At 52.1% G+C, this 15,362-nt stretch overlaps 1 protein-coding gene across 2 annotated transcripts in view; it reads left to right on the top strand.

Annotated features, from left to right (window-relative positions):
* The window catches only part of Olfml2a (olfactomedin like 2A), a 29,895-nt gene extending 16,139 nt beyond the window's left edge, over window positions 1-13,756 (top strand). For both annotated transcript variants that reach the window (XM_076845494.2, XM_076845493.2), the window contains exons 4-8: window positions 2,670-2,879; window positions 4,608-4,857; window positions 5,846-6,121; window positions 7,831-8,016; window positions 9,313-13,756. In XM_076845494.2, coding sequence (XP_076701609.2) covers window positions 2,670-2,879; window positions 4,608-4,857; window positions 5,846-6,121; window positions 7,831-8,016; window positions 9,313-9,917 — 1,527 coding nt within the window. In that variant the 3' untranslated portion in view covers window positions 9,918-13,756. The remainder of the gene's footprint in view (window positions 1-2,669; window positions 2,880-4,607; window positions 4,858-5,845; window positions 6,122-7,830; window positions 8,017-9,312) is intronic.
* The last annotated feature ends 1,606 nt before the right edge of the window (window positions 13,757-15,362 follow it).

The raw sequence follows: 15,362 nt of genomic DNA, 5'->3' as shown, positions 1-15,362 counted from the left end.
ATCTGTGGTTTATATACACAATGGAATATTACTCAGCATTAAAAGTGAATTAAAATTATGGCATTTGTAGGTAAATGAAAGGAGTTGGAGAATTTTATGCCAAGTGAAGTAAGCCAATCCCAAAAAACCTAAAGGCCGAGTGTTTTCTCAGATTAGTGGATGTTGATCTATGATGGGGGGTGGGGGGATGGGAAGAATGAAGGAACTTTGGGTGGGGCAAAGGGGAGGGTGAGGAGAGGTTATCGGGAAAAGATGGTGAATGATGGAAAGATGGTGGAATGAGATGGTCATCATTACCCTGGTACATGTATGATTGCAGGAATGGTGCGTCTCTACGTCATGTACAACCAGAGAATTGAAATGTTGTGCTCCATATGTGTGTGCGGTGAATTGAAATGCATTCTGCTATCATGTACAACTAAGTAGAACAAATTTTAAAAATTAAAAAAAAAAAAGAAATCAGAACCTTAAAAATATAAAATAAAATATAACATAATAAAATGCACGTTCCCATTCCTTAGCCTTTCTGGTCCTCACAGTGACCCTGCATCTTAATGGGGATCCCCATTTTACAGGCAAGGAAGCTGAGATTCAGAGAAATCATCACTCACCCAAAGTTACCCGGTCCACAAAGTGGAGAGGAAGGATTTGAACCCACGTGTATCAGTCTCCTGCCTCCCCCTGGTTGGTGCCTAAATCTGAGTCCCCCAGGGCTGACTGGACATGAACCACTTTAAGGTTCTAGAATGGTTTCTGAGTGGAATTTGAAATGAAACTCAGATGCTCCTTGGCTTCTCAGCAAAGTGCTCCCTGGAGCTAACTCTGCTCTCTCCTGCCTCAGCTCAGAAGTAGTTTCTAACATACCCAGGCCTGTTGGAGTCTTGGGGATCTTACTGGCCCACCTAGCTTCCCTGAGTGCTGTGCAGTGGGCAAGGCCAACCTGGACAGCAGCCCAGCCAGCAGGATCCTGAGGTGACGGAGGACTCAGTGAGGAGCATCTTGGTTCTGAGCAGTCGTTGCCAGCAGGATTTAGAACCAGGGGTAGACTCCGGGTGGGGTGGGAGCTGCTAAAGTTAGCCTGGGCAGCAGGGCCCCAGCAGGAGGAGAGGCAGGGCTCAGGGCTGTGGGAGGACCCCCAGGCCCAGGAGAGGGGTCCAAGACCAGAGACTGCCCCACAGCAGAGCCCCAGACAGTCTACTCTAACTACATTGTTGAAATATTTTATAAAAAGAAGGTGTTTATGGGCTGGGACTGTAACCCAGGTAAAGCATTTGCCTAGCTTGTTGGAGGCCTGGGTTCCATCCCCAGTACAAAGAAAAAGAAGAAGAAGAAAGGAATATATTTATGTATTACTTGTAATGTTAAAAAATACTTTTAAAATAGCAAAAGGTCAAAAGCAACTTAAGTGACATCCTTAAGGGCTAACTAAATTCTGGCTGTGCATACAATGGTACAATGAGTGGCTATTAAAAGGAACAGGGAAGCTGGGCCCCCTGGCTCTAGCCTGTAATCCCAGCAGCTGGAGAGGCTGAGACAGGAGGATCGTGAGTTCAAAGCCATTCTCAGAAAAAGTGAGGCACTAAGCAACTCAGTGAGACCCTATCTCTAAATAAAATACAAAATAGGGCTGGGGTTGTAGCTCAGTGGTAGAGCACTTGCCTCGCATGCATAAGACACTAGGTTTGATCCTCAGCATCACATAAAAATAAGTAAATAAAATAAAGATATTGTGTTTGTCCACAAATAAAAAAATATATATTTAAAAAAATACAAAATAGGGCTGAGGATGTGGCTCAAGTAGTAGCACACTCGCCTGGCATGTGTGAGGCACTGGGTTCCATCCTCAGCACCACATAAAAATAAAATAAAGATATTGTGTTCACCTAAAACTAAAATAAAAAATGAATATTAAAAAAAAGCTAAATCTTTAAAAAAAAAATACAAAATAGGGCTGGGGATGTGGCTCAGTGGTCTAGTGCCCTTGAGTTCAATCCTTGATACGGTGAGCACTGTATAGTTATATAGACAGATATGGAACAGTTCTCAAAATAGGCTGTTAAATGAAAAAGAAAAGTATTGAAAAGATATATGTGTATATGCTTTTTTGGGGGGTGCTGGGGATTAAAGCCAGAGATACCCTAGCACTGAGCTGCATCCCCAGCACTTTTTATTTCTTATTTTGAGACAGGGTCTTGCTAAGTTGCTGAGGCTGGCCTCATGATCCTCCTGCCTCAGCCTCCCAAGTCCTTGGGATTACAGATGTGCCCAGAGCCTGGCTGTACATATACATTTGTCCCTGTCACTGTACAGACGCTTTAGAAGGACATGCAAGAAATGCATAATGATGGTCAGCACTGAGAAATAAACAAGGCTGAGAGGAAGATATATATTTTAGACCCATTTATTTATATCTTTTTAATTCAGTACCATAAACGTGTATTATCTGTATTTTCATTCCTTAACTTGTTAAATTTAAAACATGAATAGCCACCAGGCCTCCTAGTCCATGCTTTGTTCTGCCTGGGTTTTCCCGGCGTCATCCCTGCTGGGGCCCTATCCCCTGCCCCAGGAGACTGGGCAGCAGGGCTGCGTGGCCAAGCTGGGGCATCCCTCTGGGATGGGGACTCTGAGAAAGCAGGCCAAGGAGTGACCTTCATCCTGCCCCACAGAGCATCAAGGCCAACCTGAGCCAGGAGAACGAGGTGGTGAAGGAGAGCGTGCGCCACCTCACTGAGCAGCTCAAGAGCTATGAGAACCACTCGGACATCATGATGAGCATCAAGAAAGAGCTGTCCAGCCTGGGCCTCCAGCTGCTGCAACGGGATGCAGCTGCTGTCCCTGCCGCTGCCTCCGCCTCGGGCCCCGGTAGCAAGGTTCAGGTAGGGCTCCAGCTCTGACCACAGGCCAGAAGGTGACAGAAATTGGTGATGGGGACACAGGGTACCAGGACTTAGCCCTCAGGGCCAGCTTCGGGTAGGCTTGGGGCTGTGGGACAGGCTGCAGGACAGGCTGGAGGGTCCACCACGGCAGGCAGGGCGAGGGTGGGAGGCTGCTCTGGGCCCGCTGGGGCAGATGTGCAGATTTGGCCAACGGGCCGGTCAGGTGTTTGGTAATATTCTTATTCCCAAATTTCCAAACAAGTAGGATAGAGAGTTGTGGGCTAACACTCCCCATCTGGCCCTAAGAGACCAGGTCAGCTCTCCTGCAAAACTGCCTTGAGCCACCCCAGCTCTGGCCGGGTTCCTGGCTGGGTTGTGCCTATTCAGTGGGATGCGGGCAATGCCTCTGTAGAGTGACCCTGTAGAAAGACACCAGTTCCCCCACCCGTCCCATCTTCAAGCTCAGCACAGAGTGCTAACATGTCTTAGTGCAGATTTGAGGAAGGTCCACCCTCCAAGCACACTGCAAAATATAGTCCTTGCACTGGACAGGTCAATTACAAAGAGAGGAGCCTTTGGGTGGACAAATTGAGCAGTGTCCTTCCTATGATGGACACATGTCCGGGCCCCTCAGTCAGTTGCCTGCCTGCCTGGGGACAGGACACAGCCCAGTGACCTTGGTTTTTGGTGAGCAGCAGAAGCCACCTGACATTGCTGGAATTCCCGCTCTGAACCTGATTTTCTCAAAGATGTTATCCATTAATTCCAGAGCCACCTTGGAGGAGGGTTGGCCCTGGCTGTTTGACAGACGAGAATGCAGGGAGAGTGGTCACGCAGAGAGCGGGTGGCTGCGTGACTGCCAAGCCCCAGCCCTTCCTTCCCACCTCTCAGCCTCCTGTGCTGACATTGTGATAGTGGGGCCATTTGTAACTGCAGCCGGGACCGCCTGAGTACTGAGAAGGCACAGAGGAAGCCTGTGCCTTGGCCCAGAGCTGGCTTCCTGTTCTTTCCAGTGCCAGCTCCACAGGCGCAAATGAGTGCTGTTTTGGCAACCGCACAGAGGCAACCCGATGCTGTGCTCGCCATATCTGCCGGAGCTTCTGCCTAACAATGGGTGATGTCCCAGGTCCTGTGTTCTTGTGCCAAGCCAGCATCAGAGGCATTGGAATAGGAAGTGAAAATAACAAAATCCCAGACATTAGAAGTGGCACGTCCTGGGGTAGTGGAACCAACTGCACCAGTTTGCCTGGGACTGAAAGGTTTCACAGGATGCAGGGCCTTCATTGCTAAAACTGGGAGTTCTGGACACATTAGGAGTAGTTGGTCACCCTGCATAGGGACCCAAGAACCTCTCACCTGCCCACACACTAAGACCAGTAAGAGAGGCCAACCTGGGAAACAGGCAGGTGAGGCTGTCTCTTAGGGGCCAGTCTTATCTACCCCCAGGCGAAGAGAGGACAGAAATTGGGAAGAATGGGACAGGAATCTAACCTATCAGGTTGGATCTCAAGTCTGCAAGGGAACTAGAGAGCTTCAAGGAGAATCAGAGGCAAACCAGTCAGGGGTGTTGGCATTGTAGGAGGGAAGGAACGCAATGCCTTATGAACACCTGGGATGTAGGGTTTGAAACAACATGACCATCCCCAGCCCCCACATGCTGTGCTCTCATGACCCCCCACAACATTCTCTCTACTGTTTCCCAAGCCTGAGACTTCCCTTCTCGCCCAGGACACAGCTGGAGGGAAAGGCAAGGATACCAACAAATATGGCGGCATGCAGAAGAGCTTTGCAGACAGGGGCCTCCCAAAAGTGCCTAAGGAGAAGCTGCTGAAGGTGGAGAAGCTGAGGAAGGAGAGCAGCAAGGGCAGACTCCCCCAGCCCACAGCCAAGCCCCGAGCTCTGGCCCAGCAGCAGGCCGTGATCCGGGGTTTCACCTACTACAAGGCAGGCAGGCAGGAGGGGACTGAGGCCCTAGCTGGTGAGTTGGAAGGGAGGAGGAACTTCGGGGAGTGGGTCCTTGCTGAGAGACGGCCTCCTTCAGGGATCCTCCTGTCTTCTCTGCACCCAGATGGCCCCAGATTCCAGCTCCATCCCTTGCTTACCTGTGGCTCCCCTTTGTTCATCCACACAGGGCCTAATACCCTCTCGGAGGGTTGTTGGGAATAAAATGATAGGCCCCTGAGGGGTGTCCTAATCCTACTCCCCCTTTCTGGGTCCTGCTGACCACTTTGTCCAGTGAAACCCTCTGTGGGGACCATGTCCAAGCAGGGAGGGAGGTGGGACAGTCAGCTTCCTGTTTCCTTCAACACCCCCTTGTTTTTTGGCCTCTCAGAGCTCAGGGGTTTCTTCCCCCAAACCCTGGTGCCAGCTGCTGTCCATGATCCCTGCCATGTCAGCCTGGCCACAGCACAGAACCCCTGACCCTGGCTGGGCCACTGCCCAGGAACAGCTGCAGGCATCTGACTCTACCAGCAAGGCCCATGGGAAATGGGCCCTGGGAGGCTGCCGAGGCCAGGTCTCCTGCAGCTGCCCTGACTAGAGGGACTGTGCCCTGGAATTGAGTCTAGGACATGAAAGAATGGGTACAAAGTGCTCGACACTGAGAAAAGGAAGGAACCTCGTATTTGGAAGCACACATTTGCCGGGACCTGTATAAACATTTTATATATATTTTTCCTGTAACCAACACAGTAGCCTACGCTGGTGGGCCTCGTGGGGCTCTTTTCACACAGGTGGAAACTGAGGCCTCCAAGGCAGGAAGGCTTGCCCCTAAAAACTGTCCCACAGTGGGGGCGGTGGAGCTGGGTCTGGGGCTTGCCCGCTGCCCAGGAAGACCTCCCGCCTCCCACTCAGAAACTTTCACTTCCTCCCATGTGGGAGGACCTTTAGGAGGCCTCTCCTTCCCTGGCCCGGGGCTCTGCAGCTGCCTGGGGGACCTGGGGTGAGCGGGAGTCTTCTCTCTGCAGACAATGCCCTCAAGGGCACTTCCTGGTTGGAGCAGCTGCCACCCAAGGTGGAGGGCAGACCCCCCGAGGGCAACTCTGCAGAGCTGGAGCAGGACAAGGCTGGACCAAGGGCCTCAGAGGGAGTCAACCTGGGCCCCGACACCCCCACCTCATACCCTGCCACCACCACCACCACCACCACCAGCCCAGCCCCCACCACCACCACCATCAGCCCAGCCCCCACCACCAGACCCCTGCCCACAGAGCCACCTTCACGCCCAGAAGCCCCTCGCCAAGGTGAGTAAACCTCATGGGGATCAGCGGACTACAGCCCGTGGCCAAATCCAGCTCACGGCCTGTTTATTGGGCCTTCAAACTGAGAAAGGTTTTTACATTTTTAAAGAGTTATCAGAGCTGGTGAGACATCGTACTCCTGTGATACCAGGGACTTGGGAGCTGAGGCAGGAGCATCCCAAGTTCCAGACCAGCAGGGCAACTTCATAAGCCCTGTCTCCAAAAATAAATGAATACCTACATAAACAGGGCTGGGGGCGTAGCTCCCAGTAGAGCGCCCTGGGTTCAATCCCCAGTACTGGGGGGAAAATCCAGCATCTATTTTCATTTCTTGGTTTGGCAAAGCTGTCTGACTGTTGCTTTTGCCCTGCTGGGAACTGAACCCAGGACCTCAAGCGCCCAGCCAGTGCTCTGCCACTGAGTGGTACCCCCAGCCCTCTCTGGCTGTTTTTATGTCCGCACATACTTTTGACTTATGTCGCAGAGTAGAAATCGTCAGGGAACCATCGATCTTGTCCCTGCTTGGTCTGGTGCTTGCACTGGCAGGCCTCTCTCTTGAAGGATTTTCCAGCATTGTGGACGACAGCTGCCTCACGGTGCTACTTCTAATGTCAAAAAACTGGAAACCTAGAGCGCTGACACTGTGGGGAGGTTAGATAAAGTAAAGGGCACAGCTGTCTGGTGGTCTGACAAGACCCAGAAACCACATCATTAACAGGCTATTTGATGAGGTGAGAGATTGCTCGGTGGAAAGAGAAAACAGAATGCAAACTATGTGTTGAGGAGAATCAGGATCGTGAGGTACGTCTGCAAGGCTTACACGCAAAGGAAAAAAGAAAAGGAAGGAAATACGGCATGGTTAATAATGATTTGGATAATGAAATTCTTTTTAGGACTTTATTTTCTTTAAGGATACTTAATTTTTAAAAATTTTAATGGATAAATAAAAACTGTATATAGGTATGGTGTACAACATGATGTCTGGGTACAGTACACATACAGAATGGCTACATCAGACTAGTCATCATGTGTCGGACCTCACATACCAGTTTTCGTGTTTAGAACACTTACAATCTACTCTCTGAGCAATTTCCAAATACACAATGTACCAAACTCATTCCTTCATCTATCTAAACTGAATCCTTTGAGCACCACTTCCCCATCCCCTGCCCCCTGGTCATCACCATTCCACTCTCTGCTTCTGTGAAGACGACTTTTCTAGATTCCACCTATAATAGATGTAAGGAATTTTGAGTCCTATTTACTTTCTCCACTCTCCTTTTCTGAATGTTCCATGTTTCATGTTTTCTTTTCTTTCTTTGTTTGTTTGTTTTTTGGGTACCAGGGATTGAACCCAGGGGCACTTAACCACTGAGCCACATCCCCAGCCCTATTTTATATTTTATTTTGAAACAGGGTCTCACTGAGTTGCTTAGGGCCTCACTAAGTTGCTGAGGCTGGCTTTGAACTCACAATCCCCCTGTCTCAGCCTCCTAAGATGCTGGGATTACAGGCGTGTGCCACCGTGCCCAGCAATGTTCCATGACCAGGTTCCAATGACCAGGCACTGGTAGATCATGGGGAAAGAAAAGATCACAAACAAAACATCAGGAAGGACTTAAGTTAGACCCAGATCTCGATCCCTGGGTCATTGCTCTGGCTTGGAGCCTGTGGGCCTATGTACCAGATCCTGTACCTTTTGTTCCCCAAAGGCAGGGAGGCCAGCTGCGAGGGCACCCTACGGGCTGTGGACCCCCCCGTGAGGCACCACAGCTATGGGCGCCACGAAGGGGCCTGGATGAAGGACCCTGCAGCTCGGGATGACAGGATCTATGTCACCAACTACTACTATGGAAACAGCCTGGTGGAGTTCCGCAACCTGGAGAACTTCAAGCAAGGTCAGGGACCAGGATGTGGGAGGGGGCAAGGTGTGGCAGCCTGGGGACAGCCCCTGGAAACTTGGCCCTCCTTTACCTTGTGATTTCCTGTGGTCCAGCCAGGTCTAGCTCCTCATCATCAGCTCCCCCAAGGAAAGGAGTATGGGGGCGCTGCACTGGGGGACCAGCAGACCCCATGGCACCTGGCGTGCTGGCACTGTGCCAGGAGCTACTCTGCAGGGGCAAACAAGTCAGATGCAGCCCTGCCTCAGGAATATGACTTACCGCTGAGGGGGACAATGAGTGTCTTCTGGTCGAGTGCCTGCCATGGGCTGATTACCCACACGTGCCAGCTCATGGCATCTCCTAAGTCTCTGGGGTGAGAGTTATTTCGCAGGTGAATAGGCCCGGGGCCTGGGATCTGATGGGCTGTTAGCACAGGGAAGGGCAGAATTTCAGTTACCAGATCTGGGGCCTGATGGGGGAAAGGGACCACTTAAATATGGCCTGCCCTCCAGAGGTCACAGTCTGCAAAGGGAGGCAAAGGCTTGAAGAGACAATTTCAGGATAGCCTTAGAGGAGTGCAGCTTCTGGCGCTGTGGGAAGCCAGGCTGGAGGTCAGGGTCGACTCCCAGGGGCAGCAATGGGCTGAGCAGAGTCCTGGAGGAAGAATGGGAGGGAGCCAGGCAAACAGCACTGGCAATGACAGGAAGCGTGTGGCTTAGGGTTGGCCCCCGAGCACCCTGAGAGGCATGGAGTCAGAGAATAGACCAGAATACCTAGGTCTTTCTTCTGCCAGCTCAAAATTGACCTGGTCTCTGCCTCGAGCAGCTCACAGGCTGGTGGAGAAAACCAGCGATAAGAGCGAAGGTGAAGGGTCACAGGAGGCCAGAGGCAAGGTGCTTCAGCTCAGCCTGGGGAGGTGAGGGAAGGCTTCCTGGAGAAGGTCATGTTGGCTGAGTGTCCTGAAAGATAAGCAAGCATTCCCCACCGAGACCGGAGGGGGAAGGAGGGGGAACAGACAAAAAGATCAGCATGTGCAGAGGCCCTGGACTGGCATCACTCTGCAGGGTGAGCCATTCCACGGCTAGGGACCCTCGGAGCCTGTGTCCTCGAAGGCACAGGGGCAGCGTCAGCACCTCCTCATAGCCCCCTGGTGATGGCATAGGATGCTGGGTCCAGGCCCAGGCACATGGTACACTCTGGGTACTAAGTGCTTTGCCCACACTTCCGAGCCCTTGCTGATCTCTGGGGGTGCACAGTGGGCTGGGGGTCCTCCAGGAGGCTCTGGTGTGACGGTGGCCCTCCACTGTGCAGGCCGCTGGAGTAACATGTACAAGCTGCCCTACAACTGGATCGGCACTGGCCACGTGGTGTACCAGGGCGCCTTCTACTACAACCGCGCCTTCACCAAGAACATCATCAAGTACGACCTGCGCCAGCGCTTCGTGGCCTCCTGGGCGCTGCTGCCCGATGTGGTGTACGAGGACACCACACCTTGGAAGTGGCGCGGCCACTCGGACATCGACTTTGCCGTGGACGAGAGCGGCCTGTGGGTGATCTACCCCGCCGTGGACGACCTCGATGAGGCTCAGGACGAGGTGATCGTGCTGAGCCGCCTGGATCCCAGCGACCTCTCTGTGCACCGGGAGACCACGTGGAAGACGCGGCTGCGTCGGAATTCCTACGGGAACTGCTTCCTGGTGTGCGGGGTCCTATATGCTGTGGACACCTACAACCAGCATGAAGGCCAGGTGGCCTACGCTTTCGACACCCACACGGGCACCGACGCTCGGCCGCAGCTGCCCTTCCTCAACGAGCACGCCTACACCACCCAGATCGACTACAACCCCAAGGAGCGGGTGCTCTACGCCTGGGACAATGGCCACCAACTCACCTACACCCTCCACTTTGTGGTCTGAGCGGGGACCTGTGTTCACAGGAGAGGCCACAGTGGGCACGGGGACTCCCCCAGCAATTCCTGCAACCCACGGTCAGCAAGTATTTCTCGGAGCATCCGGGGCTGGGGGCTGGGCCTGTGGTAGCAGCCAGGAGAGCACCTCCTCAGCACCCAGCCAGTGACACACGTGCCAGGAGCTTGACAAGCACTTAGCCTTTCCATCCTCCCGACGCCTCCCTTGGAGGTCGAGGTCATCAAGCCCATTTTACAAATGAGGAGAATGAGGCCCAGAGAGATAGCAGCCCAGTTGGGATCAGGCAGGCTGTATTCCTGTTGTAGCCTATTTTGCAGAAGAGGTGATTTCACCAAGCTCTCCCCCACCTCCAGCCCTCTCCCCTTATCTCCCCTGTCCTCCCAGCCTCCCTTCCCAAGCAAAGCCAGAGAGGCCTTTGGGGCCAATGCACTGGTGTTCCATCCCGGGCCCTTGTTCTGGTTGAGCTATTGGTGGCCTTGGGCTTTGGGTCCCTGGGCCAATGTCTTTGCTTCTTGCCTTTGGCCAGCCCCCTACCTCACCCCACCCTCTGTCCAGCCACATTCCGAACCTCCACCGTCACCTAGCCACTGAGCAGAAACCACGCCCCCAAGAGAAAATCCTGGCGGCTGTCCGGAGGCCCCTCCCTCCTGCCCTCACTCCTATTCGCCCTTGTTCTTCAGCAGCAGCTTGTGTTTCTGCAGCAGCTGGGAAGGCCCCAGGCAGCTGCCTGCCAGGGTGGGGAGCTGGCCCAGCCCTGTCCACCCAAAGCACTGGCTTAGGCCTTGGGTCCCCTTCCTGGTCCTTCCTGTGGGGACTAGGGTCCTTTCTCTCTGGGCCTTCAAAGCCACAACCTATACACACTCAGGGATACCCCCAGGTCTGCCATGAGCAAGGCCCTCAGCCCCAGGTGGCTGGTCCAGGATGGCGCGGGTCCCTTTTCCTGGTCAGTCTTGGCCTGATCACTGCTGGGGCAGGCAGGTCTGAGCAGCGAGCTTTTCCTGGCTTCAAAATATTGGTGCCAGGGCTGCCTCGAGCCAGGATTTGGGGCTGAGGATTCCCAGGTGGGCCACTGGGTCTGGGGCTTCTGATGGCTTCCAGAGTCTCAGACCCGGGCAGCCCAGACCTTTAAATGACAGGACCTTTAAACCTGATGCTCATTCCTTCAGACAGTAATTTTAGAGCTGAAAAGAAGCTCTAAAGGAAGCTGCCTAGCCACTTAAAGAAACTCCCTTTTTAGTCAAAAAGAAAATAGGCCCCCAAAGGCTTAGAAGATGGCTTCGAGGGACACACAGCCAGTCTCCTTCCAGAAGGGCTTTGTCTATACCCTTTTTCTCCTGGCTCAGAGCAGCTCTGCCTGGAAAGGCAATAGGTGGCACCCAAGCCACCTAGCACCTTTGAAGGTACCCACTGCCAATCCCTACTGCCCCTGGACCTGCTGCCTTCCCTGAGCCCACCTGCCAGCTCCCTGCATTTCTGTAGATTTGAACACCCAGTTGCCCTGTTAGGGAGTTCAGCCGCCCGGCCAAGAGGGCGAGGAAGTGCATTTTATTAGGAGAACATTTCTCCCACCATTGTCGGGTGATATTGCTTTGCTTAAGCTAAAATTCACCCCTGGAATCAAGAGGGACAATGACACCCAACCAGGCCAGGTCTGACTCATAGAGGAGGACACATCTAGCCTCCCCCACCCAACGTAGCCTCTTCAAGGGGCTGCGGGGCCTGGCCTTTCCCTTGGCCCTGGGTGTGGGTTTTACAAGGCTGTGTTTGTGATGTCATAGCCCAGCCATGTGAGTACAGGCCCCATTTCTTCATTAGTCTGAGACAAGGGAGCATTCGAGAGGGCTGGTTTTGAAAACTTAAAGGACAAGCAGCCTTGTTCTTCAAGGGACATGATGCTGGTCACAGTCCCCAAATATGCACCAGGCCCTTTCCGTTTTCAAGGTCCTTGTATGTGCTTTATGTGCTAAGGACAGCTCTTTTCCTCATTTACAGATGGTCACGCAGGAGTCCAGAGAGGAGCCTTGGAAAGCTCTTGGTCACTTGTCACATAGGCAGCTGAGGGGAGGTTCAGTGTTCAGAGTCAGGTGATAAAACAGTGCCACCCACAGGTCCTGTCCTCCTGACACAGTGGAAGATAAATGCTCTGAATGTGACCATTTTATAAGCAAAGACACTGAAGTCACACAGTAGCTTAGCCTGTGGCAGACTTGGGGTTTCAGAACGTGTTCTTTGCCACCTGTGACCACTTTAATGGCAGCTCCAGAAGCAGTGGTCATTGCTCTTATCCAGCGTGGCCAGGAGGGGAGCCACAAGAAGGGGATTGGGGTCAGCTTGTATAGAACCTTGCATGCCAAGCGAGTCGTGTCTGGAGCAAAATTCAATTTAAATTGGCAGAGAAAAGGCAATTTTAAGATGGATTCTAAATGGATTTTTTCCTGTCTGTGATTGAAGGTGGGGAAGGATGTGTGTCGTGGGGAACTGGCACCAGCCCGTATCTGCCAACTTGTAGGCTCTAAAGGAAACCTGACCCTGTCAGCTATTTTTTTAAATCCATCTTGGGCTTTATTACATTTGGCAACAAGTACTTCAAACAAGGAAGGGCCTGGACCAGGGAGGGCCAACGTTTCTTACTGACCTTGGCTGTGAAGCCAAAGGAAGCGGTCTCATGTTTCTGAACAACGTGATGCGTGAAGGAGTTTTGGCTGCTGCCTTGGATTCCTCCCTAGAGATTTCCAGGCCTTATCATTATTTTTTCCCCTCGTGCTGGGGGTGGAACGGGGCCTGGCACTTGCTATGTAAATTCTCTATCACTAGGCCACACCCCCAGGCCCACCAGGTCCCCAGGCCCCCGGGGTCCCCAGATCTTGAATTTAATCTTTGGACTCTGGGGAGGAGGGAAGATGCCTCTGCCTTGGGGCAGCAAAGAAGGGGAAGTCAGGCAATTTTCCAGACCGATATGACAGTGCCTGAAAGCCCATGTGTTCCAGAGCCCCTTTTGCTCCATTGGAGACAGCTGTGGTTTCAGAAGGACACAGCACTGTGTGGCTGTCAGAGATGGGAAATAGTAGAAGCCCAGGTCTGGAACCCAGCTTCACCTCTTCCGTGCTACAAGCTTGGGCAAATTCTTTGCCCATGGGGAGGGACATTAACTCCTCATACAGCTGAGGACATGCTGCTTAGTGAGGACAGAGGGCAGCAGAAGACCCCCACAGTCCCCTCCGAGAGCTGGAAGGCACCTTGACATGTATTGTCACTCATCCACCCAAGATCCCCCAGGGTGGCATCGTTTCCCCTTTATAGGTGATGAGCCTCAGGTTCAGAGAGGTTAGGCAGTCAGCTCAGGGTTCCTAACAGGTAGAGAGGCAAGATTTGAACCAGGTCTATTTTTAAACCAAAACTCCCAATTAACCGTTGTTAGGAATCTTGTAACTAGTATGTTCTCTTCTTGGTTGTGGCTGTTGGAAGCTCAATGTCAAATCTGAGATCATTTTTAAAACTGTACTGAGTCTCCTGCTGGACTCACTCCATTCTAGCTTTCCGCTTGCTCCTTTGCCTTGATCTTTTTATTTTTATTCTATTGTATTTTATATATTTTTGTAAGTTGCCACAATACTTGTTTTGCATCAAGGTGGCCTATGTATAAATAAAACCCATCATTGAGAGCTTAATTTAAAAGTCTTAACTAAATACTGTGGTCTAGGGCTGGGGCATGGCTCAGGGGCAAAGGGCTTGCCTGGCCTGTTCGAGGCCCTGGGTTCCAGCCCCAGCACCAAATCAATCAATCAATAAACAATAAATGCTATGGTCTGTATTTTTATCATAACACATTTAATGACTTTCTTAAAGTTTTTCATTTGCTGTACAAAGTGGCCTTGCTGCTCCATGGGTCCTAGGATCTAACAAGAACGACGAGCTACACAGAATCCAACTCTGGCTAAAAACTAGACCCTCTCCGGGAGAAGCAAGGTGTGCCATCATTAAAGGTAGGCAGACACGGCCACCCAGTCACTGTCCCCAGCTTCATGTGAGGGCCGGCAGAGAGAGAACTGCTGTTTCCACAAGCTTCTGGGTCGGGATGAGGAACTGAGAGAGCTAAGAACAAAAGGAAATACTTCCTGGGAAATTTGAGAGGAGCCTTGGAAAGCTCTTATGCCTACGTTTCCCAAACTTCTGTCTCTTGGGTACCCTCCCCACAACTTTTGTCATCTCTTTTTCCCATCTGCGGGATGACACTCTTTCTCTTCAGATGATTCCATTCTGCTTACTAAAATAATTTTATTTCCAAAGGAAGCTTTATAAGTGGTCAGCCAAAAGAAACACAACAATTTTTTTAAGGGAGGAAGTTTACATTACAATTATAAAAAGAAAGTCAGTATCAGTGACCATGAATACTCAATGATCACAATCAGGGGTGCTTTGTCGAAATCAAATGGCACTTCTGGTCTGCACTGTGCCTGATAAGCTCCAGGCCCAGTCACCTCCCTTTGCTAAAAAAAAAAAAAGAAAAGGAAGCTTATGGTAAACCCAGCAGCTCAGGAGGCTGAGGCAGGAGGATCATGAGTTCAAAAGCCAGCCTCGGCAACTTAGCAAGGTGCTAAGCAACTCAGAGAGATTCTATCTCTAAATAAAATATAAAAAAGGGCTGGGGATGTGGCTCAGTGGTTAAGTGCCCCTGGAGTCAATCCCCAGTACCAAAAAAAAGAAGATTATTATGGGGCTGGGCACGTGGCTCAGCAGTCAAGGGCTTGCTTAGTGTGGACAAGGGCCACACACTGGGGAAAAAAAAAAAAAAGATCTGCAAATGTGGAGGGGTGTAAAGTAACTGGAGGGTGGAGCCGGAGGGAAGGGCCCTCTCCCCTATGACTCAGTGGCCCCTGGCGTGGCGGCTGAGGTACCACCCAGAGCTGTCTCGAACCACTGATGAGCGACACAGACTTACACCAACACATCCTCCTGCAGATACACAGACACATGGACACACTCGGCCAGGGCTTCTCTCCCCAGCCTCTGTCACCCGGGAGAGGGCCCTGCCGCTGCGGACCTTAGCAATAACAGGAGTCCGGCTCTCCACAGGACAGACCTACCAGGAAGAGCACCACAGCTTCAGAGCAGGAGCTTCTGGGGCCATGCCCCTCTCACCCTGCTTTTCCCCCCACCCAGAGTTGACCCTGGTCCCATGCAAGCCAAACATGGCTGGGCTTAGGGTAAGTGGACCTGGCCTTTCCCCTCAGGCCTGTCACCGTCCCCCAGTGCTGTCCACTTCCCTCTGTCCACTGCCCACCGTCTCTGGTCCAAGTTTCCAGCTAGCAGGGCTTTCTGGTACATGCACCTACACATAGCTGCCTCCTTTGTGACTTTCACGTTCCTACTCCTCAGGGAGATTGTCACTTAAGATGAGTCTGAAGTTAGCCCCGTCCCACGAGCCAACTTGCT

Source organism: Callospermophilus lateralis, chromosome 2, assembly GCF_048772815.1.
Source record: "Callospermophilus lateralis isolate mCalLat2 chromosome 2, mCalLat2.hap1, whole genome shotgun sequence".
Lineage (NCBI taxonomy): Eukaryota > Metazoa > Chordata > Mammalia > Rodentia > Sciuridae > Callospermophilus > Callospermophilus lateralis.
Note: the sequence above shows the minus strand (reverse complement) of the source record. Positions and strands in the feature narration are given on the sequence as shown.